General features: G+C 41.0%; 2 protein-coding genes across 4 annotated transcripts in view; both read left to right on the top strand.

Moving 5' to 3' along the window:
* lrr1 (leucine rich repeat protein 1) overlaps window positions 1-19,459 on the top strand; it is a 30,043-nt gene extending 10,584 nt beyond the window's left edge. For all 3 annotated transcript variants that reach the window (XM_073039634.1, XM_073039632.1, XM_073039631.1), the window contains 2 exons: window positions 17,130-17,857; window positions 18,568-19,459. In XM_073039634.1, coding sequence (XP_072895735.1) covers window positions 17,130-17,857; window positions 18,568-18,820 — 981 coding nt within the window. In that variant the 3' untranslated portion in view covers window positions 18,821-19,459. The remainder of the gene's footprint in view (window positions 1-17,129; window positions 17,858-18,567) is intronic.
* A 2,151-nt stretch (window positions 19,460-21,610) lies between these two features.
* mgat2 (alpha-1,6-mannosyl-glycoprotein 2-beta-N-acetylglucosaminyltransferase) lies at window positions 21,611-24,853 on the top strand. The gene is made up of 2 exons (XM_073039635.1): window positions 21,611-21,949; window positions 22,208-24,853. Exon 2 carries the CDS (start codon window positions 22,232-22,234, stop codon window positions 23,534-23,536), a length of 1,305 nt encoding a protein of 434 aa, XP_072895736.1. The 5' UTR covers window positions 21,611-21,949; window positions 22,208-22,231; the 3' UTR covers window positions 23,537-24,853.
* The last annotated feature ends 1,291 nt before the right edge of the window (window positions 24,854-26,144 follow it).

The raw sequence follows: 26,144 nt of genomic DNA on the forward strand, positions 1-26,144 counted from the left end.
TCAAACTTACCGGCCTATAATTTCCTGGATTACTTTTAGAGCCTTTTTTAAACAACGGGACAACATGAGCTATCCGCCAATCCTCCAGCACCTCACCCGTGGATACTGACATCCTAAATATATCTGCCAGGGCCCCTGCAATTTCAACACTAGTCTCCTTCAAGGTCCAAGGGAATACTCTGTCAGGTCCTGGGGATTTATCTACTCTGATTTGCCTCAAGACAGCAAGCACCTCCTCCTCTTTAATCTGTATATGTTCCATGACCTCACTACTTGTTTGTCTCATTTCCATAGACTCCTTGCCAGTTTCCTTAGTAAATGCAGATGCAAAAAACCCATTTAAGATCTCCCCCATTTATTTTGTTTCCATACATAGTCGACCACTCTGATCTTCAAAAGGACCAATGTTATCCCTTACTATCCTTTTGCTCTTGACATACCTGTAGAAGCTCTTAGGATTATCCTTCACATTGACTGCCAAAACAACCTTGTGTCTTTTAGCCCTCCTGATTTCTTAAGTATTTTATTGCACTTTTTATACTCCTCAAGCACCTTATTTGCTCCTTGTTGCCTATACCTGTCATACATCTCTCTCTTCTTTATCAGATTTCCCATATTGCCAGGAGCTTATGTTTCTCAGTTCTGACACTGTTTGAATGTGTTCTCATAGTGACCTGTAACGTGGCCAGTTTCTTGAAAGTTCTTAATTGCAGCCTCTATGCAGTCAAAATGTATTTCAAAAACAAACTTTTTCAGTTTATGCAGAACAACCTCCAACAAAATATGATTACCTTGTCCTTTCTGATCATCTGGTTTCTAACCATATCAGCTAGATAATTTTCACCCATTATTCAAATACTTGCAGGCATTTCTTCAAAATTCTTATGATCTTCTTTAATGTTAAGATCCATAACGAACACTTTACCTTTCCTTCCAGTCTTTTCCTTGTTTTCAGTGGTGGAAATTCAGACAATGTGCTCTGCAAGCTTTGCAATCTCCTTCCTACGCCATTCCAGCTGTCTACCTCTACCCCGTTCCAAAACATGCCTCCCATTTTCATTTTGATGCCTTCAGCTGCTTTACAAATTTCAAATTACACAAAAGATGCTGTATAAATGTCACCATTCAGCAGGAGCATGCTTTTTTCTTTAAGTTGAAATGCTATGGTTTCAAGACCTGTTTTGGGGATTGAGGGCATAACCCAGGCTAACACCTCAATGTTTTGAGGGAGTGCTGCATGATCAAACTGAATCCGCAGATGTACTGATCTTTTTTGAGTTATTTGGGGAAAAACAGGCTCTCTGAAACAAAATGTTTGTTGTATAACTTTTGTGAAACCTGACTGCGGTGTTCCTTATGTTAGAACATTGGCTACATTTCAAGATACTTTTCTCACATTAAAAGTAGAAGATATTATTTTAATTCTTGTTTTGAAGATGAGCTGATTTGATCAAAGCAGATAAGTTCCTGAGGAGTTTTGACAAAGTATTTGTGATGAGCATGTTTCTTGTGTAAGTTCCTAGAAGTAGGGGTTGCCAATTTAAGACAAATGTGATGATGTTTTCAAAAAATTAGAGGCTTATGAGTCTTAAGGATTTTCTCCATTGAAGGTATCCTAAGACTCTAAGCCACTGCTTCTTGAAGAGTTAAGCAGATACTTCATAACGAGGACAAAAGGTTACTGGAGCAAGTAGGAACATGGATTATAGTCAGATTGGATGTGATTTTGTTGAGTAGCCTTGATTGGCATTCTTCTGCTCTTAATTCGTATGTAAATCCTTTGTCATTTAAGGAATTGTCTTTCTTAAAATTTCAATTTCAGGCAATTTTGTTTAGCTATATATACTAAAGAATACAGTAAATGGTAAGTGCGGGAAATTAGTTCTGATTTTGAAGGTAGACAGTATAATCAGGGAAAATCTGTTTACCGGTAACTTTTAACAGTTTGACATCATTTAGCCTATTTAAATGTAAGCAACGTAGTACATGAGGTTAATCAATTACACCATATGTGCACTTGTCTGTATGCTTGTAGCTATTTGAATAACCTTTGTTTCATGGAAGTCACTTTGTTACATTGTCATGTTGCAGATCTTAAATGAAATAAGTAATTAGCTGAGGATTGTGAGACAATGGAATGTTATTGTGTCTCAGGATGTAAAGTCACTTAACTCCATATTTTTCAGTAGTTTCCACCCTGGCCACATTATTAGGTACACCTGTATGCCTCATTAATGCAAGTATTTAATCAGCTAATCATGTGGCAGCAACTCAATACATAAAAGCATGCAGACGTGGTGAAAAGGATCAGGGTGACGAACGGCTGAGTTGGGGGTTCAACCAGTGGTGTTTTCCCTTAACTTTTGGTTGGCCAGTTTGTTTAATTTTACGTATTTTATTAATTTATTTTCCTCCCCTTTATTCAGCCTAGTAGTTTGAAAGGGTTAGTTTGTAGCCTATGGCTGCAAAGGGGGGAGGGGTGGGGCTGAGATTGAAGGAGAATGGTGGGTGTCTGTGGAATACTCCAGAAGTAAGGGTAGCCAAAAAAGAGGTGCTTCAAGTGAAAGACCTGATGTGATAGGGGACAACAAACTGAGGAAAATGGGTGACTTAGAGGAATTTGTAGTTCTGTATAAAATTAAAGGTCAGAAGGAAGGGGAAGGAGGATTTAGAGCCCTTAATCCTTTGAAAGTGGCAGCAGCGTTAGAGAGCCAAATAGGTAAAGGATTTCAGGCCAAGATTTTGTATAATGGATTGCTGAAAATTTGTTGCAAAGATGTTGACCAATATAACAGTGCTAAAACGGCGGGAAAATTGGTTGTGAAAGTGGAGTGTATTACTCCAAAAGAAAGGAAGGGAGTTAGGGGGGTAGTGTATGGTATTTGGTCTGGCGTGACTGAAAAGGAAATTTTGGACAATATTAAAGGTGGTCAAGTGATTGAAGCTAAGTGATTAAAATCGAGAGAAGGAGGTGATTGGGATTCTCCTGTCCTACTGGTTTTTGCAGGTGACGTCCTTCCAACTAGAGTCTATTTGGGAGCATGTCTTACCAAGTTAGAGAATATATTAGACCTCCCTTGCGTTGTTATAATTGCCAGAGATTTGGACACGTTGCTAGTTCATGTCGAGGTAAAAGATGATGTGTGAAATGTAGAGAGGATCATGATATTAAAGTGTGTAAGGCAGCGGCACCTAAATGCAGTAACTGTGGAGGGGACCATGTAGTGGCATTCAGAGGATGTGAGTATTTTATCAAGGCAAAGCAGATACAGGTTGTTAGTAACCAACAAAAAATATCATATGCTGAGGCAGTAAAGAAAGTTGATAGAGAGCAAAGGATAAGTAAAGAAAAGATTTGAACAATGGGGAGTCAGCACATTCCACGTTCTCCAGCTATGGTTCCTGCAGACATGTTATTGATGACTAAAGTGTCTTTTATGGCATTTGTTGTTGATGTGCTGGTTGGAGCTAAAACTACAACCAAGAGGTTGGATATGGTAAAAGTAGTTGTTGGAGCTGCAGAGAGATTCTTTGATATGAAACAGGTTTTACCGGAAAAATTACATGAGTATATGACAGACAGACAATCACTGAATACTTCCCAGTTGTCAGGGTCACAGAGTATGGAGGAGTTTTATGTGGATGAAGAGGCCAATAATTAGTATTTGAATGTTTTTAATATTACAATGGCATGCAAGAAGTTTAATTGCAAATGGTCAAGAATTAACAAGATTTACTTTACTTTATTGTCACCAAACAATTGATACTAGAGTGTACAATCATCACAGCGATATTTGATTCTGCGCTTCGCGCTCCCTGAAATAGAAATCGAAGTAAATATAATAAAAATTTAAATTATAAATCATAATTAGAAAATAGAAAAGGGGAAGTAAGGTAGTGCAAGTCAGGTCCGGATATTTGGAAGGTACGGCCCAGATCTGGGTCAGGATCTGTTCAGCAGTCTTGATTTGTTAGAACTTTTAAAGATGAGCCTGATTTGATCTGTAAACAGGAGACATGGTTGAAGCCTCATTTACATTTTGTGATCTCTGGGTATGATAGTTTGAGAGCTGACAGAACGGGTAAATCTGGTGGAGGGTGTGCAACTTTCATAAAAACAGAACTTCAGTTTAGACTTGATTTTAAATCTAACCTTGAAATTGTGGCTGTGGAGGTTTGGAGCTCTCGTGGTCAAACAACTTTGATTAACTTTTATAATCCATGTGATATGATGATATCAGATTTTGATGAAATTATGAATAAGGTAAGATCCCCAGTAATCTGGGTTGGAGATTTCAATGCTTATAATCCTATATGGGGTAGTGAAAGTAAAGATAGTAATGGAGCGGTAGCAGAGGGGTCTCTAGGTAAATACAACATGGTACTTCTAAACGATGGAAAGCCTACAAGATTTAATATTGTAAAGAATACTTGTAGTCACCTAGACTTATCAATCACTTGCTAAAAACTTAGCCTGTGTTGGGGAATGGGAGGTTGTGGACAGATACACACTAGGAAGTGATCACTATCCTATATTATGTAGATTTGGTAGAAATTTGATAGTAGAAGTTGAGGAGAGGGCTGCTAAGTATAATTTTTCATTGGCCCATTGGGATGAGTACCAGGAGAAAGCTGTGGATATAATAGAGGAGATTGATAGCGAGGGCTTCATAGACGAATGAATTCCTCTGTTCTATAATTCATAAAGTTGGTCAGTTGACTATTCCGCTACGGAATGTTCCTAAGGCTCGAGCATTAGTTCCGTAGTGGAATAAAAATTGTGATATAGCAGTAAGAAACAGAAATAGAGCTTACAAGAAATTAAGAAAGTACCCAGTGTTAGATAATGTTATGGAGTATAAAAAGGAAAGAGCAATAGCAAGGAGAGTAATTAAAAATGCGAAGAGGGATAGTTGGAGAAGATTTTGTGGAACCCTGGGCACTGAGACACCTATAAAGCAGCTATGGATGATCATTCACAGAATGTCAGGGATATATAGAAAACCATCTATCCCAGTTTTGCTGCAAGGAGGTATTGAAGCTGTAACCAACAAAGAAAAGGGTGATATGTTCCAAGTGTTAGAGTTCTGGAGAGCCAGGTGATTTGAGAAAGAAAATTATGTTAAAGTTGGAAATTGGACAGGAGTTTGGATGATAATATCTTCATAAGTTTGTTTTTCTCCCTTCAAGAATTGCAGGAAGCTGTTCAATCAGGTTCAAACACTTCTGGTAGGGATGGACTGTGTTATGAATTGCTTAAGCATTTAGATGACTCTGTATTAATAGAAATGCTAGCTTTGTTTAATTCAGTGTGGAAAGAAGGAAAGTTACCAGTAGAATGGAAGCATACGGTGGTAGTTCCAGTTTTAAAGCCAGGTGAAGACGAGTCTAGTCCTAGTTTGTATCGACCTATAGCTTTAATGTCAGTGCTTTGTAAAGCTATGGAACGAATGGTCACCAACAGACTTATTTATTTTTTAGAAAATAAGGGACATTTTGCTGCCTATCAAAATGGTTTTAGAACTGGAAGATCAACAATGGAATCTGTTGCCCTTTTAGATCATGATATTAAAAAAGTGTTTCAAAATAGCGAAGTAATGGTAAATGTATTTCCAGATATTGAAAGAGCATATGACTCACTGTGGAAGGACGGTTTATTAATTAAACTCTATGTTGCGGGAGAATGTTTAATTGGATCAAAGATTTCCTTAAGGAAAGGACAGTTCAAGTAAGGATAGGTAGAACAAGCTCCAAGTCAGTTAAAATAGGTGATGGTACCCCTCAAGGAAACATCAGTAGTCCAGTTCTTTTTAATGTCATGATAAATGATATCTTTGATCAGATAGGGACAGGATTTGGCAAATTGCTGTTTGTAGACGATGGTGCAATCTGAAAAAGAGGAAGAAACGTCAAGTATATATTAAAGCAGGTACAAAAGGCTTTAAGATCAGTTGAAAACTTGGCAAATAAATGGGGTTTCAGCATTTCTGCTTCTGAGTCCAAATATATGATTTTTGGCTTTAGAAGAAAGATTCCTGATTTTGAATTGTGTCTATATGATTCTCCATTAGAAAAACTCAAGGTATTCAAGTTTTTAGGTGTCTAGTTTGATGAAAGACTTACTTGGACAATTCATATAGATAAAACAATTGAAAAGTGTGAGGAAGTTTTAAATGTTATGAGAAGTATTGCTGGATGTGGCTGGGAAGCAGGACAGGAAACTATGTACTTAATATATCTAGCTATGATTAGATCAGTTATTGAATATGGTTGTATTGCTTATGGTTCTGCTGCTACAGCAGTGTTTGAAAAATTAGACTCTTTGCAGTCTAAAGCACTTAGACTCTGTTGTGGAGCTTTTAGAACAACATCAGTCCCTATATTATGTGTGGAGATGGGAGAAGCACCTCTACGTTTAAGACGAGTTAAGTTGGGCCTGCAGTATTGGGCAAAACTAAATGGCTTCAATCACAGCTGTCCATCAAAATGTCTTTTGCAGGAAATGTTGGAGCATCAAAGTAAAATTAAAAGATGTCCATTTTTAGATTTGGTTAATAACTGGGCTGTGAAATTGAAACAGATCGAGGAAGACATAGCTGACCAAATGTGCTTACCACCCGTTCCTTTTTGGCTTTTGCCAAAACCAGAAGTAGACCTTTTTCTCCTTTTTCAGCTTCAAGGAAGCAGGGCAATTTCAACAGTGTTGATCATAAATGAATATTTAAATAATAAATTGGAATCTTATCTGAAGATTTTTACTGATGGCTCAATGGACCCAGAGAGCAGTAAGGCAGGATTTGGGATATACGTGTCTCAACTTGGAATTGAGATTAGTCACTGGGTTTCAGATGGTGTTTCTGTCTTTGCAACAGAATTATTAGCAAACCTCTGGGCCTTATGGTGGATAGAAGACTCTCGACCATGCAGGGTTATCATCTGTTCGGATTCTGCTGCTGCCTTAGGGGCTATAACAGGGAATAAATCAAAAGCTTGTCCTGACATAGTTCTTTCCTTTCAGTTAGTCCTGACGAAGGGTCTCGGCCCGAAACGTCGACAGTGCTTCTCCTATAGATGCTGCCTCCTGCTGTGTTCCACCAGCATTTTGTGTGTGTTGCCTGACATAGTTGTTGAGATTCTCTTAGTTTTGTTTAGAGTAGGGAAGATGGGTTGTGAAGTCAGATTTACATGGATACCTGGGCATGCTGGGGTGGAGGTAAATGAAATTGTGGATGGCATTGCAAAGTCTTCCTTGCAGAGCGGGCAAGTAGGAATTAGAGTATCCCTAGGCAGAGCAGAATTGAGAAGTAGGATTTTAAAAAAAAGGTATAGAGAAGAAATGGCAGGAGGATTGGAAAAATGAATTAAAGGGAAGGCATTTCTTTTCTAGTCACCCACTGTTTAAAAAGGTCTCAGACTGTTACTCTTTAAATCATAGAGATATGGTGAAACTAACAAGACTTATGTTGGGGCATTGTGGGCTAGACTATTACTTAAAGATAATAGGAAAACATCCCACTGGATTATGTGACTGTGGTAGTCCAGAGACAGTTCAACATGTTTTGCTGAGTTGCAATCGATATAAAATTGAAAGAAGCATATTGTTCAAGAGGCTGTCCAACTTAAATGTATTTTGTTTTTCTATTAAATCTTTGTTTGGCCACCAAGAGAACCACCATCTGATTGAAGAGTTTATTATTCAGTTTCTACGTGTGACTAGTTTATTTTCGAAAATTTGAGTTTCTTGAAATTCCATAATTAATTTTACATCCTGCGGAGGGCAGTAATACGCCTAGGTGCATCTAAACTGCCGGAAATAGAAGAAGAAGAAGAAGAAAAGGATCAGTTATTGTTCAGACCAAACATCAGAATGGGAAGAAATGTGATCTAAGTGATTTTCACCATGGAATTATTGTTGGTGCCAGATGGGGTGGTTTGAGTGCCTCAGAAGCTGCTGATCTCTTGGGATTTTCTCACACAGCATTTTCTAGAGAATGGTGCAAGAAAACATACTACCTAGTGAGCAGCGGTTCTTTGGGTGAAAACACCTTGTTAATGAGAGGGGTCAGGAAGGAATGGCCAGACTAGTTCAGGCTGACAGGAAGGGGACAGTAGGCCCTCTGATCTGGGTTGACCATGAAGGTTGCATCCTACGCAAGCCAGTGCAGTCCAACGTGGAGAGCAAGCTGTTGCCCATGCAACAGGCTCCTCTCGGCACACAAAACTGTTAAGTCTAAAGGGGCAGCTGAGACCAATCAGTTTGACACCAGCAACAGCACAAGAGTTGCCAGTCAACATTGAACTCGATGTAGGACTGCCTTAGGCACTCCAGCTCTGGATTTCCTTCCCCGTGAGTGGGTATAGTCGCAAGGCAACAGAGGTTTGAGATCAGTGCTTTTCTTCTCCTAGATGAGCTGCCAACCATGGCTGATGAGCCCCATCTGCCTGAAGTGACTGGTCTTAAAGTGCCAGTAACCCATCTCTTCCCCTTCTTTCAGTAGAAATGGTCCTGCCAGACTTAGTAGATATAGTAGATAAGCCACATGTGGTTGTCAAAGGCTATTTGAGATGCACGCCATTGGGAGCATTTAATAGGTAGTAAAGGCTCGACTCCATTACTCCCCCCCCCCCCGGCTATGTCAACGTTAAGGAACCAGAAGGTGACAGTAACCCAAATAAAATGCATTACAATAGTGGTGTGCAGAAGCATACACTCAGTGGCCACCTTATCAGGTACAGGAGGTACCCAATAAAGTGCACACTGTATATATTTCATTGAAAGGAAAATTGTGACAACAGTATTTTGAAGTGGTTCCAAATTGTTCAAAAGTGACAAGCATATGCGTGGGTAAAAGATTTATCTCTAATAAAAATTTACTAAAGGAAAAAGTAGAATGATTCAGAAAGCTGAAAAGAATTAATACTGGGAAGAGTTTAAAGAAGCTAGACATACTTTATAGATGAGAAATCCATCAGTTAAAAGTGAACTAACTATAACTGCGTTCCTGAATAAAAAGAGCATGAGACACATAAAATGCTGGAGGAACTCAGCAGGATGGGTGATATCTCTGGAGAAGAATAAGCAGACAACATAGGTGCTGCCTGACCTACTGAGTTCCTCCAGCATTTTGTATTTGTTGCTCTGGATTTCCAGCAACTGCAGAATCTATTAGGTTCTGAAAATAAAGTTGCACTGTATAGAATCTGGAAAGTAAAAGTAAATTTCAAGTCATATAAGTCAGTGATAATAAATTTGATTATAATTCTGAGCTGAGTGAGCCAGTTGATGTGATGTGTTTAGAATCTCAGAAGAACTCTTAAGTTGCAACATTATAAAGTCATCATCATGATCAGAAGTCTGTGATGTATATCAATGGGGGAATCAAGTGTAATATATCCAAGTTTGCTGATGATATAAAACTAGGTTATATTAGGATGCACAAAGGTTCTATGGGGATATAATGAATGGGCAAGTGCATGGCAGATGTAATATGTAGGAAATAAGAGGTCATCCACTTTAGTAGCAAAAAAGAAAATTTAAATAGTGATATTGAATTTGAGGGACCTGGGTGTATATCATTTAGATTACATGTAAGAGCAACAAGCACTTAGGAAAATATCTGGTCAGATTGCATCTAACATATTGTGCACAGGTGTGGTTTCCCTAACTAAGCAGGGTTACAATTGTAATAGAGGAGGTGCAGTGAAGGTTCACCAGATTGATTTGTGAGATGGAGGATTTGTTAATCGAGGAGAGATTAAATAGACTGTGCCTATGCACTTAAAGAAGAGTGAGTGATGATTTCATGAAAATGTTAAAAAAAAATTCTCGAGAGGCTTGTTAAGGTAATCAGAGTAAATATTTCTCCCTACTGAGGTGGGGGAGGGGGTTGCAGTTTCAAAATAATGGGCTGACTATTCAGTTAACGGAGGAGAAGAATAGACTTTTTCAACCAGAGGGTGATGAATCTTTAGAATTCTCTATCCAAGAGGATTGTGCTGTAGTATATTCAAGGCCAAGATCAATAGATTTTTGGATATTAAGGGAATCAAAGCCCTCATGACTGATCTTTCCCATTAAAAGATGAGTTATCTTTAACTCCGTTTGCCAACTTATGGTGTATTGGTACAATATTTGTAAAACTACAAATGCAGAGGGGTTCTATTAAATTGCATAAATGTACTTTTTGGACAAATGCGCATGTGTGTGTGTGCCTCTCAGTGCTTCATTTTGATAATTCTGTGTTTTCATATGTAATTGTTCAAAACTGAATTCAAACAAATTTAAAAATAAGTAATGCTGCTTATTTGCATACAACTGGAACACCCCTCCTCCAATAATGTCAAAATGAGCATGGGTGCTGTACCTAAATTATTAATAGAGTGTTCGGAAATGAGATTAGGGGAGGTTAAATCAATTACATGTGAGAAGCAGAGAAAGAAGGGTTCTAGTAATTGAACTGTAGAGTTACTTGTTTTAATTCACAGAGACTGAAGATACATGGTAATCGTGTCTATCCTGATAATTATTGTAATAAATGTCAAAAAGAAATGTCTTAATTGCTATTTCAAAATAGTCACATAAACTGCTCAAGTGCAGTCATAATCCAGCTTTACTATTGTAGTGTGATAAAAATCAGCTGAAGTTTTCAATACCTACCACTTTAACAATGGCGGTTGAACTGGACTTGAAATAGCACTTTTAATTCTGTCTTGAACAGTATGAAAGTAAAGGGTGAGACACATGAGACGACAGTAGCAGGAACCTGGAGCAAAAAAAAGTTGCTGGAGGAACTTAGCAGTTTGAGCAGCATCTGGTTTTTTTTTGGGGGGGAGGGAGGGATGTAACAAATCATTGACTTCTTGGTCAAGACCCTGCATCAGGACTGAGGTGTCTAGGTTGGGATTGGTGTGGAGTGCTGAGTATTCGGATGGGATGAAGTGAGTGGGGAAGTTAAGGCAGTTGATGTGATGGCAGTAAGAAATGAAAACGTCAAGAGAGGATAAAAGGCCCAAATGGGGTGCAGAAAAGAAAGGGGAGTGTTGGAGATCTGAAAAAGAGCTATCAGTGAGGGGAGAGGAAAAGAGCACCATTTTTCTGCACAGAAGAGTGGGTCCAGAATTCATCATGCTGGGGCACAAGAGTACAAAAGTAAGTCCTTGGCAGATGATTAACCACTCAGCATCAAAGGGGGGTAGGTCAGAAGGGGTGATCGGGTGATGTGATGAAGACCTGACAGGCAATGGGGCAAAGCCTATATGGTCAGAAGTGGGAGACTAATGGGAAGGGAGGGTGAGGTGATGGGGGGAAGAGGAGGTTCAGGGAAAGGGGAGAGGAAGAGTGGTGCTGCAGGTAGGATACTAGGTGGGGGAGGGGCAAGGAGCCCATGGTGAGAACTGTGACATGGGGAAAAGGAGTAAGATCCAGTGGAGTGTTGTGAACCTGGAGCTGAGCAAGTTTCTGATCCTTCTGAGTTGATACGGCAGAGGTTGCAGAAGAATTTCAGACCCTGGTACATCTGGGAGAGTGAGGTCCCAGGGCTGCAGGAGGGAATCAAAGGCATGGCAGAGTATGGGATGTAAAGGGAAAACTGGGGAGGAGTGATGAATTGAATGCACGTACTTCAGATCCTAGCTGGGGGAAAAACTGCAAAAAATAGAAATAGAGCTGGAAGCTTGCAGAACAAGATGGCGATGAAGGCATGTCCTGATGAAGGTTGTGGCTGTAGTAATGTGTTTTAATAAGAATGTCTGAAGAGCTGGGGCAACAGTGAGAAGGAGTTGGAAAACTGCTGTCAAAGAGATGAAGAAAATCTCTTCAAAATCAGCATGTCTTGAGGAGACTTTGCAGTGAAGTTGCAGAAATGAGAGGCAGATGATGGAATCTGGAGCACAACCAAATAACAATAGACAATAGGTGCAGAAGTAGACCATTCAGCCCTTCGAGCCTGCACCGCCATTTTGAGATAATGGCTGATCAATTCCTATCAATACCCAGTTCCTGCCTTGTCCCCATATCCCTCGATTCCCCTATCCATAAGATAGCTATCTAGCTCCTTCTTGAAAGCATCCAGAGAATTGGCCTTCACTACCTTCCGAGGCAGTGCATTCCAGACCCCCACAACTCTCTGGGAGAAGAAGTTTTTCCTTAACTCTGTCCTAAATGACCTACCCCTTATTCTCAAACCATGCCCTCTGGTACTGGACTCTCCCAGCATCTGGAACATATTTCCTGCCTCTATCTTGTCCAATCCCTTAATAATCTTAGATGTTTCAATCAGATCCCCTCTCAATCTCCTTAATTCCAGCGTGTACAAGCCCAGTCTCTCTAATCTCCCTGCGTAAGACAGTCCAGACATCCCAGGAATTAACCTCGTGAATCTACGCTGCACTTCCTCTACAGCCAGGATGTCCTTCCTTAACCCTGGAGACCAAAACTGTACACAATACTCCAGGTGTGGTCTCACCTGGGCTCTGTACAAATGCAAGAGGATTTCCTTGCTCTTGTACTCAATTCCCTTTGTAATAAAGGCCAACATTCCATTAACCTTCTTCACTGCCTGCTGCACTTGCTCATTCACCTTCAGTGACTGATGAACAAGGACTCCGAGATCTCTTTGTATTACTCCCTTACCCAACTCTATACAGTTCAGATAATAATCTGCCTTCCTGTTCTTACTCCCAAAGTGGATAACCTCACACTTATTCATATTAAACGCCATCTGCCAAGTATCTGCCCACTCACCCAGCCTATCCAAGTCACCCTGAATTCTCCTAACATCCTCATCACATGTCACACTGCCACCCAGCTTAGTATCATCAGCAAATTTGCTGATGTTATTTTCTATGCCTTCATCCAAATCGTTAACGTAAATGGTAAACAGCTGTGGTCCCAATACCGAGCCCTGTGGCACCCCACTAGTCACCACCTGCCATTCCGAGAAACACCCGTTCACCGCTACCCTTTGCTTTCTATCTGCCAACCAGTTTTCTATCCATGTCAATGCCTTCCCCCCGATGCCCTGAGCTTTGATTTTACCCACCAATCTTCTATGTGGGACCGTATCAAATGTCTTCTGAAAATCGAGGTACACTACATCCACTGGATCTCCCCCCGTCTAACTTCCTGGTTACATCCTCGAAAAACTCCAACAGATTAGTCAAGCATGATTTACCCTTGGTAAATCCATGCTGGCTCGACCCAATCCTATCACTGCTATCTAGATATGCCACTATTTCATCCTTAATAATGGACTCTAGCATCTTTCCCACCACCGATGTCAGGCTGACAGATCTCCCTCCTTCCTTTCTTATAAAGTGGGATAACATTAGCCATTCTCCAATCCTCAGGAACTGATCCTGAATCTAAGGAACATTGGAAAATGATTACCAATGCATCCGCAATTTCCAGGGCCACCTCCTTTAGTACCCTAGGGTGCAGACCATCTGGACCTGGGGATTTGTCAGCCTTCAGTCCCATCAGTCTTCTCATCACCGTTTCCTTCCGAATGTCAATCTGTTTCATTTCCTCTGTTACCCTATGTCCTTGGCCCATCCATACATCTGGGAGATTGCTTGTGTCTTCCTTAGTGAAGACTGATCTAAAGTACTTATTAAATTCTTCTGCCATTTCTCTGTTTTCCATAACAATTTCACCCAATTCATTCTTCAAGGGCCCAACATTGTTCTTAACTATCTTCTTTCTCTTCACATACCTAAAAAAGCTTTTGCTATCCTCCTTTATATTCCTGGCTAGCTTGCGTTCGTACCTCATTTTTTCTCCCCGTATTGTCTTTTTAGTTAAGTTCTGTTGTTCCTTAAAAATTTCCCAATCATCTGTCCTCCCACTCACCTTAGCTCTGTCATATTTCCTTTTTTTAATGCTATGCAGTCTCTGACTTCCTTTGTCAACCACTGTGGCCCCTTTCCCCCCTTTGAATCCTTCCTTCTCTGGGGGATGAACTGATTTTGCACCTTGTGCATTATTCCCAAGAATACCTGCCATTGCTGTTCCACTGTCTTTTCTGCTAGGCTATCCGTCCAGTCAACTTTGGCCAGCTCCTCCCTCATGGCTCCATAGTTTCCCCTGTTCATCTGCAACACTGACACCTCCGAGCTGCCCTTATCCTTCTCAAATTGCAGATAAAAGCTTATCATATTGTGATCACTACCTCCTAATGGCTCCTTTACTGCGAGATCGCTTATCAAATCCTGTGCATTACATAACACTAAATCCAGAATAGTCTTCTCCCTGGTCAGCTCTCGTACAAGTTGTTCCAAGAATGCATCCCGTAGGCACTCTACAAACTCCCTATCCTGTGGTCCAGCACCAACCTGATTCTCCCAGTTCACCTGCATGTTGAAATCCCCCATAACTACTGCGACATTACCTTTGCCACATGCCAATGTTAACTCCCTATTCAACTTGCACCCGATATCCATGCTACTGTTTGGTGGCCTGTAGACAACACCCATTAGGGTCCTTTTGCCCTTACTGTTCCTCAATTCTATCCACACAGACTCTACTTCTCCTGACCCTATGTCCCCCCCTTGCAAAGGACTGAATCTCATTCCTCACCAACAGGGCCACCCCACCCCCTCTGCCCACATTTCTGTCCCTACGATAGCACGTATACCCTTGTACATTCATTTCCCAGGTCTGATCTCCCTGCAGCCATGTCTCCGTTATCCCAACAACATCATAGTTACCCATTCGCACCTGGGCTTCAAGCTCATCCGCCTTATTCCTGACACTTTGTGCATTCAGATATAGAATTTTTAACCCATTTCTCCTCTCTCTGTTTGAATCGCTGCCTATTGTGCTTAACCCAGCTCCCCAAACTCCCATCGGGCTATACGCCCCTAGAATTTTGTTGTCCTTCCTACATTTACTTATTCTTTCAACACATTTAACTCCATGTTCCGTCAGACCATCCCTCTGTACACGAGTCCTCCTTATCACTTGTTCCGCCCCACCTTCCTCTACTACACACTTAATATTCCGGAACCGTGTCCTTTATTCTTCCTCTCGCTATCCTCTCTCAAATTCTGGATCCCCGCCCCCTGCAAATTTAGTTTAAACCCCCCCCCCCCCCCCCCCCCAAGGAGCTCTAGCAAACTTCCCTGCAAGAATGTTAGTACCACTCCAGTTCAGGTGTAAACTGTCCCTTCGGAACAGATCCCACCTTCCCTGGAACAAGGCCCAATTATCTACAAACCTGAAGCCCTCCCTCCTGCACCATCCTCTCAGCCACGTATTAATCTTTATAATCCTCCTGTTCCTTGCCTCACTCGCACGTGGCACAGGTAGCAATCCTGAGATTGTTACCCTGGAGGTCCTGCTCTTCAGCTTTGCACCTAACTTCCTGAACTCCCTACGCAGGACCCCCTCACTCATCCTACCCACGTCATTGGTCCCCACATGGACCACAACATCTGGATTCTTGCCCTCCCTCTCGAGAATAACCTGCACCCGATCTGAGATGTCTCGGACCCCGGCGCCAGGGAAGCAACATACCATCTGAGACTCCCAATCTTCCCCACAAAGTCTCCTATCCGCCCCCCTGACTATAGAATCCCCTATCACTACCGCTCTCTTCTCTTCCCTCCTCCCTTTCCTAGTCACGGGTCCAACCTCAGTGCCAGAGACAGGACCACTGCAACTTGTTCCTGGTAGGTCATCCCCCACCAGCAGTATCCAAAACGGTATACTTATTTTTGATGGAAACGGCCACAGGGGTCTCTTCTCTCTCTCTCTCTGCTCCCCCTGCCTCTCTTGACTGTCACCCATTTGCCTACCTCCTGTCTTTTCGGTGTGACTGCCTCTCGATAACTCTTATCTATCTCTGCCTCTGCCTCCCGAATGATCCGTAGTTCATCCAGCTCTTGCTCCAATTCCCTAACTCGGTCTGATAGGAGCTGCAGCTGGATGCACCTATTGCAGGTGTAGTCATCAGGGACAACTGTGTTGACCCTGACCTCCCACATACTGCATACGGAGCACACCACTGCTCTAACCGTCTCCCCCATTACCTGATCCCAGATTAGTCAAAATAAATGAAAAGCAGGCTTCTTGCCGAAGTTCTCTTGCGCCGAAGCCCGCTGAGCCAAAGCCCAGCACTCTGCTCCTGCGCACTCCGCTGCCCGCACCGACACTGCCCGCTCCTGAAAGTGGGTCGCTTTTTAAAGCCCGCGCTCGCCACTGACGTCACCCGCGCTTGCGCAGCTTTACCTTCCTCAGGTATTCTCCAGGTAGGTCCGAGGGTCTCGGCCTACCTACAACGGCTGATCCTCCGATCTCCAATCGTATGTCGATCACGAGCACTCCTTACTCCCGCTCCGCTGCTCGCACCGACACACAGGAGGAATTCTGATGCAGAGTCCCAACCGGTAATGTTGAAAATTCCGCCCCACCTTCCCAATTAGCCCACTGCAGATCATGTCCTACCAGCAGTTTGATTTTTATTTTGAAAGTCAAAGTTAGTTGACCTTGGGTGATTTGGATTTCAATACCTTAGCTTGGGTTGACTTTTTTTTGGCTTGAATGTGTTAAGTATCTAAGTACTTGTAATGAGGAAAGGTTGAACTACTCCACCATAGCTGCCACTTCTACATGCACAGCTTTATAGGAAGTAAATTTCAACAAGGAATGTTATATAGATTGGTTATACCTCTATCTCCTATTACAATGAAACTCCAATAATCCACTATCCCATTGATGAGAAATCCCAATCATTTAATATCCGGTTCACCAGGCCCCTGTTCCCATTGAGATAGAGTTATAACTAATCTATACAACATTCCTTGCTGGAATGGACTTCCTGTATGCCATTTTTAAAGATCATTTCAAAAATATTATTCCAATAATTGGAATATTTGCCTACCTGCTCAGCAAAGTGAAGGTACAAGAAAATAAACGCTAATCGAAGTATTGAAACTCAAATGACATACATGTATCAGTAATCTTACAATCTGATTCCACTGTGTTTTCTGGAGAATAATTACTTGATGGAGCATAGCTCAGAATGGTAAAAACAAATGTCTATCAATAAATCAAAGTTAATATTTTTAAAATAGTACTTAAATGAAAACATCGAACAAATATTTGATAAGCTGTTTTCTTTTGTTAACAGGCAGATGTGAATAATTTGAGGAACTTCCTTTCAGCTTTAAGGCTGGCTCACCGAGGTAGTGAAATAGACAGTATATCACTGTCCAACCTGGCTCCAGTGAAAACCTCTGAAGTCGAAAAACCAAAAACCAAAATGGTAATAACGTCAAGAAAGGATTATCCTATTACTACAAATTTTCCATACTCTCTAGAATTTCTGCAGGTTTCCTTCTGCAAACTGGCACGTGTAGATATGCGAATGCTTTGCCTACGAAGACTACGAAAACTGGATCTTAGTAATAACCACATACGCAAACTTCCAGCTACCATTGGAGACCTTGCTTGCCTATCTGTGCTTGTTTTGCATAATAACTACCTGGAAACATTCAGCATCGGATTGTGTAATTCCACTTTGCAAAAATCACTGCAATTTTTGGACTTGAGCCACAACCATTTACGAGCTCTCCCTCTTCAGTTTTGTCAACTGCAAGAACTCGTTCATCTAAAGCTGGACGATAATGAGTTACTCCAACTTCCTTACAGGATAGGACAGCTAACTAAACTGCGCTTCCTTACAGCAGCACGCAACAAGTTGCCTTATCTTCCGTGTGATTTCCAGTTGCTATGCCTTGAGAATGTGGATCTATTTGGAAATCCCTTTGAACACCCCAACCCTCTCATTCCAACAATACATTTGCAGATACCAATGACTCTATTAGAGTCTGCAGCAAGAGCAACAATAAATTACAGGTAAAAGATCTTAACATTTTGTTTAAATTACAAAGATTATTAATGAATTTTCTGTAGTTTAGCAGCAATGTGAAATGGTCAATTGAGCATATTTAAAGTTACTTTCAAGAGATAATTAGTATCTAAGATCTAACTGCATTTCACACCTCCCACCCTCCCTCATTTTTCTTATTTTTGTTTGCCAAAACCCAAGGGTTCTAGAGCAAATGCAATATCACACTAAATGAGATTTACCTGAACCTTCCTTTTCAATAACCTTGACTAATCAAACTGTTGTAGTTTAGTAAGTTCATCCAAATTAAGGGGGAAATACTTTCTGTTAGAACCTCTTTGCTTTCTCCTTTCTCCCAAGGTGAATGTGATATGGCAACAACCTAATGACATTGATAGGGGAACTATAAATTCAAATTCATGGTTTGGATGAGCCTCTGATCTTCAAATGATACCTAGCTGCCTCAAAAAGATTAGAGCTTTTAAAATAACACAGCATAAAGTAATGCAACAAATCAACCTATTAATATTCTGCATCTTGCGTAAAATCTAGTATCAGACAGAAATTAATTTGCATTGTCATTTATCTCCATCACGGAAATGGTCTGGAATAGCTTTTAGGTACATTGTTGTTTAAAGGTTGCTTAAGTTGCATCCTGAATCATGCATAGATTCATTCTGTTCTAACTAAATATGTTTTTTCTTTGCTTTTTCTAAAGAATTACGTATGGGCCACATATCCTTCCAGCTCACCTGTGTCGAGATCTGGATTTGTTTAAAAGATGCCTTTGCAGAAGACCTTGCCTGAACTCTTTCATTCAAATTGTCGTAAATCTGAATTTACATCAGGTGTCCCATACGGTGGTCCTGGTGGACAATATGGGTGGTACTGAAGCCCCAATTCTCTACTATTTCTGTTCTTTAACTTGTTACTCACAGTTTCTTGACAAGTATCAACAACGTAACAGATAGTCATGAAATGTTGAAGTTAAATGGTAAACTGTGGAATATTCTGCCAACATTAATTTTTAACAATCTTAAGCAATGCAGTAACTTGATGTACATGTTAGCTGTTTTTCTAAAATACCCAGCTTTGCTACATACTACTTTGGTGAGTGAAGCTGAACAAAATGTACATTCTAGAACATCATGGCAAGGTTTTGGACTACAAAACTGAAAACAGTATTTTTGGGACAAAGACATTAACTTGAAAAGTTCTATATTTTAGGTCTTGAGTTAAAATTATCTTTAGCTGTTTGGCTACTATATTTTGTATTTACTCTCTGGAAAATTTTTGATAGGAAAACTTGCATTAGTAAACAAAGCAATTTAAGTAGACCTTGAGACTAGATTAAGTCATAGATAATTGAACTTTATTAAAAAAATTGCACAGCAGTATTCTGTGTAAAGAGATCACTGTTTTCTTTTTGCAATTCTTAAACCTAAAATACAGTATATGCATCTTTTTATTGAGAAGACAAATGTTTAATGAATTTCTTCCATTGTATGTGGCATTTTCATTTATATTTAATTAAAAAACAGTTATGTTCACTAAAATATACCAGACCAGTATTAAGTTAAAATATGCATTAAAGTCATGCTTGACTAATCTTCTGGAGTTTTTTGAGAATGTAACTATGAAAATGGACAAGGGCGAGCCAGTGGATGTAGTGTACCTGGACTTCCAAAAAGCTTTTGATAAAAGTCCCACATAGATGATCAGTGGGCAAAATTAGGGTACATGGTATTGGGGGCAGAGTACTGACATGGATTGAAAATTGGCTGGCTGACAGGAAACAAAGAGTAATGATTAACGGGTCCCTTTCGGAATGGCAGGCTGTGACCAGTGGGGTACCGCAAGGTTTGGTGCTGGGACCGCAGCTGTTTACAATATACATTAATGATTTAGATGAAGGGATTAAAAGTAACATTAGCAAATTTGCTGATGACACAAAGCTGGGTGGCAGTGTGAAATGTCAGGAGGATGTTAGGAGAATGCAGGGTGACTTGGACAGGTTGGGTGAGTGGGCAAATGTATGGCAGATGCAGTTTAATGTGGATAAATGTGAGGTTATCCACTTTGGTGGCAAGAACAGGAAGGCAGATTACTATCTAAATGGAGTCAAGTTAGGAAAAGGGGAAGTACAATGAGATCTAAGTGTTCTTGTACATCGTTCATTGAAAGCAAGCATGCAGGTACAGCAGGCAGTGAAGAAAGCTAATGGCATGCTGGCTTTTATAACAAGAGGAATTGAGTATAGGAGTAAAGAGGTCCTTCTGCAGCTGTACAGGGCCCTGGTGAGACCCCACCTGGAGTATTGTGTGCAGTTTTGGTCTCCAAATTTGAGGAAGGACATTCTTGCTATTGAGGGAGTGCAGCGTAGGTTCACAAGGTTAATTCCCGGAATGGCAGGACTGTCATATGTTGAAAGATTGGAGCGACTGGGCTTGTATACACTGGAAGGATGAGAGGGGATCTGATTGAAACATATAAGATTATTAAGGGATTGGACACACTGGAGACAGGAAGCATGTTCCCGCTGATGGGTGAGTCCAGAATTAGAGGCCACAGTTTAAGAATAAGGGGTAGGCCATTTAGAACAGAGATGTGGAAAATCTTTTTCACCCAGAGAGTGGTGGATATGTGGAATGCTCTGCCCCAGAAGGCAGTGGAGGCCAAGTCTCTGGATGCATTTAAGAGAGAGTTAGATAGAGCTCTTATAGATAGCGGGGTCAAGGGATATGGGGAGAGGGCAGGAAGGGGGTACTGATTGTGTATGATCAGCCATGATCACAGTGAATGGCGGTGCTGGCTAGAAGGGCCGAATAGCCTACTCCTGCACCTACTGTCTATTGTCTATTCTTGGAAATTTGATTCTATAACAATTTTTCATATTTATTTGAACAAAATCTTGTATTTTACTATTTGTAAATCTTGTTCCAAAATCTAAAGCATTTTCTATCTTCAATTTCAAGTAGGACTTGTGGTTTACAAGATAATTAATTTGAGATGCTGATGTGTGACCCCCTTCCTTCTTTGCAATGCATCAATGCTGCAAACCTTACTCAGATCCTGGATGTGAGAGTTTTCAGCCATAGGTTACATAACCAAGGTACTACATCCTGTTCAAAAAAAAACCATTGACAGCGAACCACTTAAGATGCCAAAAGGCATGTGGCCAAAAGCTCAGTCAGAGGTGAGTTTTAAGGTGTAACTTGAATGGAAGATAGAGGGATATGCAAACAAGGAAGAAAACTTTAAAATCAAAAACTCAGATTTGAGTTGCCTAACAAGGAATCGGTTTAAGTCAGCAAGAAAGAGATAATCCAAGAATACAGCATTGTATAGTGTCATGCAAAATGCTCTCCATTTTAATTTGTCACGTACATAGCTGCAGTTTATGGAAGAAGAGAGCCTAAAGGCAGAGGAAGAATGTTCTGAATGTCGAGAAGTTTAATATATAGTTGTTTAGTGCCCTGACTCTGTAAATGGATGTTCTAAACAAAGTGCAGGTGTTAACATGTATAACATGCACAGGTGCTTGGATGTTTAAATAAGTACATGAACGATGTACATGAAAGACGATGATACCAAATATTGATAACTGAAATTAAGTCGGACAGCATGAAAAATGTATTATTATTTTCGACAATTTATAAACAACACTCAAACATTGCAACAAACGCATCTGGCAGCTGTTAAAAAGTGTTTACAATTAATGTCAGCCCTCTATTTCTCGCTGGCAGCTCTATTGCCGATTGAGTATTTCGGGTATTTTCTGTTTAACGTATTTCCTAGTAGCAAATGGTTGAAAAGCGTTTTTTAACATACAGCCGCTCTGCAAACCAAATGCAGCCATGACATTACTTCCATGTAGTCGCAACGTCATAAAGTGGCGACGCACTAATTCGAGGTGCGACGCAATCGGGAAGACAGAAACGCCATCGAGTGACAGCTGAGCTGATCAATCACGACTAGGCTTGCGTTCGGCTGCGCACCAATCAGCGCGGAGAAGCGGCGGACGGCGGGTCTCCGGGGAGCCGGATGAGCAGAGGCGGGCGCGGAGCCGTTGCGGGCGGAATGTCGATGTCGGTTTAAATGTGAGGAAGGGCAGAGGGTGGGTGGGTGGCAGGGAGGGTTACACCGCGGGCCGGGTATCCGATATCCGCGCTGCGGAGGGTGGCGAGACCGGCAGCTTGGCGGTGGGAGTGCCGGTCGCCTCCCGTCCTTGCGCGGCTGGACATGATCCGGAGCGCGGCCGGCACCACACCACCGCCGTGTCTTTATTAATCGGAAGCTGCCGGCCGGCGCCGCCGTCTCTTGCCAGCGACATCACCCCGTATTTTGGTCTGTTTCAGTTGGAAAAAGGGGCGCCGGACGACATGAGGTTCCGCATCTACAAGAGGAAGGTCCTGGTGCTGGCGCTCGTCGTGCTGGTGGCCGCCTTCGGCTTCTGGACGAGCGGCAAGCAGAGGAAACCGGAGGCACTTCCGAGGGACGCCGAGACATCGCGTTCGCTGCGAGTCGGCGACGGGAAGGTGAGCCGGAAAGTTTCCAACGAGTCTCAGCCGGGCAGGTTGGAGAGACCAGAGGTCGACAACCTGACGCTGGGTTACCGAGGGGTCGTCTACCAGCTGAACTTCGATCAGGTGGTCAGAAACCAGGAGAGCATAAGGACGCGTCCTCCGGACGACGTGGTGGTGGTGATCCAAGTGCACAACAGGCCAGAAAACCTGCAGTTACTCGTGAACTCGCTCAGAAAAGTCAAAGGCATAGAAAACGTCTTGTTAATATTTAGCCATGACTTCTGGTCGCCGCAGATCAACCAGATCGTGGCAAGCATCGATTTTTGTCAAGTACTACAAATATTTTTTCCCTTCAGTATCCAGTTGTATCCCAACGAATTCCCAGGGCACGATCCCAAGGACTGTCCACGTGACATAAGCAAGGCGGATGCTTTCAAATTGGGCTGTATCAATGCTGAGTATCCAGATTCATTTGGCCATTATAGAGAGTCCAAATTCTGTCAAACCAAACACCACTGGTGGTGGAAGTTGCATTTTGTGTGGGAGAAAGTCAAGGTTTTGGAAAATCATAAGGGTCTAGTGCTCTTCATTGAAGAAGACCACTACTTGTCACCTGATTTTTATCATGTTCTGAAAAATATGTGGAGTCTGAAAGCTGAAAATTGTCCTGACTGTGACATATTGTCTCTTGGGGCATATGTGCGGGTTAGTAATTTTGAAGATAAAACAAATAAAGTTGAAGTGAAAACCTGGCGATCAACGGAGCATAACATGGGTATGGCTATGACCAGAGAGACCTATCAAAAATTAATACAGTGCACAGATACTTTTTGCAAATATGATGATTATAACTGGGACTGGACATTACAGCACTTAACAGTGTCCTGTTTGCCTCAATATTGGAAAGTTATGGTTTGTGAAGCTCCTCGGATTTACCATGCTGGTGATTGTGGTATGCATCACAAGAAAGCATGCACGCCAACTGTTGAAGTTTCTAAAATAGACAAAATTATTAGTAGTAATATGCAGCACTTATTTCCAGAAACAATGACAATAAGCAAAGTGTATCCATTGGGTGCAATTACACCACATGTGAAAAATGGAGGTTGGGGAGATATAAGGGACCATGAACTTTGTGCAAGCTATCGCCGTCTGCAGTAATTATGTAATAAACTTTATGCCATATCATGTTTTCAGTAGTTTAGTTTTCTCCTGTTGCAAGAACAGAAGCAGTGTTATACAATCTTTGAACTTCAGCCCTAAGAAAATGATTATTCCATGACATTTTTTCCTCCCAAAAAAAGATGTCCTGAAATTTATGGACCACAGAAGGCCTGGGTTTGACCTAGCCTCTGGATTAATTTCTCTCAGTAAGGGATGTTGCAATTGGTTTCATTATCCACCAAGTAGGGAAGAGGGAAAAATCAACCAAGGTTCCTATGTTTGATTGGTGTTAGTAACCACACTGACAAACAGTGCTGGGTGAAGCCTGGGAGTCTGGTCCCCAGGTAAATGTAGCTTTTTGGCATTTGCCATTAGATCCCAACAATAAGGTGCTGGAAGAATGCTGGTACATCAGCATTTTGATGCCTTTGCAAAAGAGTAGCAAAAAAAAAAAGATTTTTTTGTCTTTTAAAGAACCTAAGCCCTTTAAGCAAGTTACCATTCTTTGTACAGTATGTATTCTGGTAACTGAAAAGGAGAAAATGCAACTTTGATGGCAAAAGTCAAACCTCCTCATTTTACGCCGTTTAGTTAAGGCTCACTTTTCATTGTTTGATTTAATTTACAGGTGATACTTGTTCAAAATCAGCATTGTCACACTGTTCTTTTAATGTATTTACATTAAGAAAACGTTTTAATATGCCTTAATGTGTGATACTGTGGTGAGATTATCTTAATTTTATTATCCAGGTTATTTTTGAAACAAGTGGCAGTACTGTAACTGGAAGTACTTTATACAGTTCAAAATACTCACTCCTTAAAATACTCAGAGATCCGAAAGCAAAATCTGCAGCTATATTGGTGGATATTTTGCCAAAATGGAATTGGTACAAAGACTTAAGCAATTCACCACTAGAGTATGTATGAAATGGGGTGGTAAAGGGAAAACACAATCAATGAATGGCTATGTGAAAATTTCACTCATTCATTAGTACACTATATTGAAATTAGTACACTATATTGAAATCTTAGTCACGATACTGTTCAGTTCTTTCCTTTGAACACAAATCTGTAACTGATACTACAGTGAAATGTTTTTGTTCCTTGTTGGTGATGGTATTCAAAAAAAAAACCAGCATGCCTTTTCGCTGTGATTGCATTTATTAGGGTTCATCTGACTTGACAGATGGTGCTTCATGGCAGTTTGAGATACTGCTGATCCCCTGAAACTGCTCATTTTTTAAAAGCAAATGCCTTGGTTGAATTTTTTTGCTTTTCATTGTACAGCCTCCTAAAATAAAAAGAACAATACAATTCTTTTTGTGAACTGGAAGAGATGTAATGAGTCAAACATTGTTCTATAAGTTATCTGTACTTTAATTTCAGTTTCAAGTTATATGACTTCTGTTTTAAAACAAGCTATTTTACTTTCCTGTATGTCAAACACCTCCATACAATCTGCTTTTCATTAATGAGGTGGGAGGATAGTGGTGAAGACCCTAAGACAAGGAGCAGAATTAGGCTACTAGGTCCAATGAGTCTTCTCCACAAGACATTTAAGTTTGATCCCAATGTTCCATTCTTGCTATGTTGCCTGGAAGGGGAATGTCCTTTTTACAGTGACCATGCTCAGCAAAATTTCTTATTCAGACAAAACCTTTTGGAAAATGAAGATAATAATCTTTTCCCCATGGGAACAGATTTCTCCATCCTTTACAGAGGGAAAATCACTGGAAAAATTCAAGCGACAGAATACGGTCATGTTGTCAGCGAGTCTAAATGGAGTAAAACTGTCATTTAGATGAATGGTCCTCCCCCCCCACTAACAATCTCCTCTCTTAAATCCTTACCCCCGCTCCAAATCCAAACTCTCATCCCTGCAATTCCAGTTTCAGGTTCAAGATTAATATCATTTCCAGTATACAAGTGTAAGGAGAACAAAATAATTGTTGGTATGGATCGGATGCAACACAAAAATACACAGGATAAAAAACAATAATAATAAAAACATGATAAATATAAATACATAAGATAGCTTATGTATGTGGATTAATTGTATTTCCATAAAGTGACGCTAGGTTGTACTTGTGTGACTGACTGGAAATAATAAAGTAGTGGTGGAGTTAGTAAGTGGAGATGTTGATCAGCCTTACTTCTTGGGGAAAGTTACTATTTTTGAGTCTGGTGGTCCTGGCTTACTTGAGTCTGTGTGTGTGGATGTCTCCCATGAGATCATGTCAATGCTGCATCATTCGGTGTTTGGCTACCATGGAATGAAATATAGAACATAGAAATCTACAGCACATTACAGGCCCTTTGGCCCACAATGTGCCAACCATGTAACCTACTCTAGAAACTGCCTAGGATTTCTCTACCGCATAGCCCTCTATTTTTCTAAGCTCCATGTACCTATCTAATAGTCAATTTAAAAACTCTATTGCATCTGTCTCTACCACTGTCACTAGCAGTGCATTCCTTGCACCTACTTCCAAACACCTTAAAACTATGCCCCCCATTCTTCTTTCAAATCTGTAAAGTTGCCTCATTCTTCAAAACATCTCTCATAAATCTTTACTGATGTGCGCTTTTGAGCAGAGTAGATGTA

The sequence above is a fragment of the Hemitrygon akajei genome, chromosome 3 (assembly GCF_048418815.1).
Source record: "Hemitrygon akajei chromosome 3, sHemAka1.3, whole genome shotgun sequence".
In the NCBI taxonomy this organism is placed as follows: Eukaryota; Metazoa; Chordata; class Chondrichthyes; order Myliobatiformes; family Dasyatidae; genus Hemitrygon; species Hemitrygon akajei.

Coding starts and splice junctions, on each gene's coding strand:
- mgat2 (XM_073039635.1), top strand. CDS start 22,232: ATGAGGTTCCGCATCTACAAGAGGAAGGTCCTGGTGCTGGCGCTCGTC.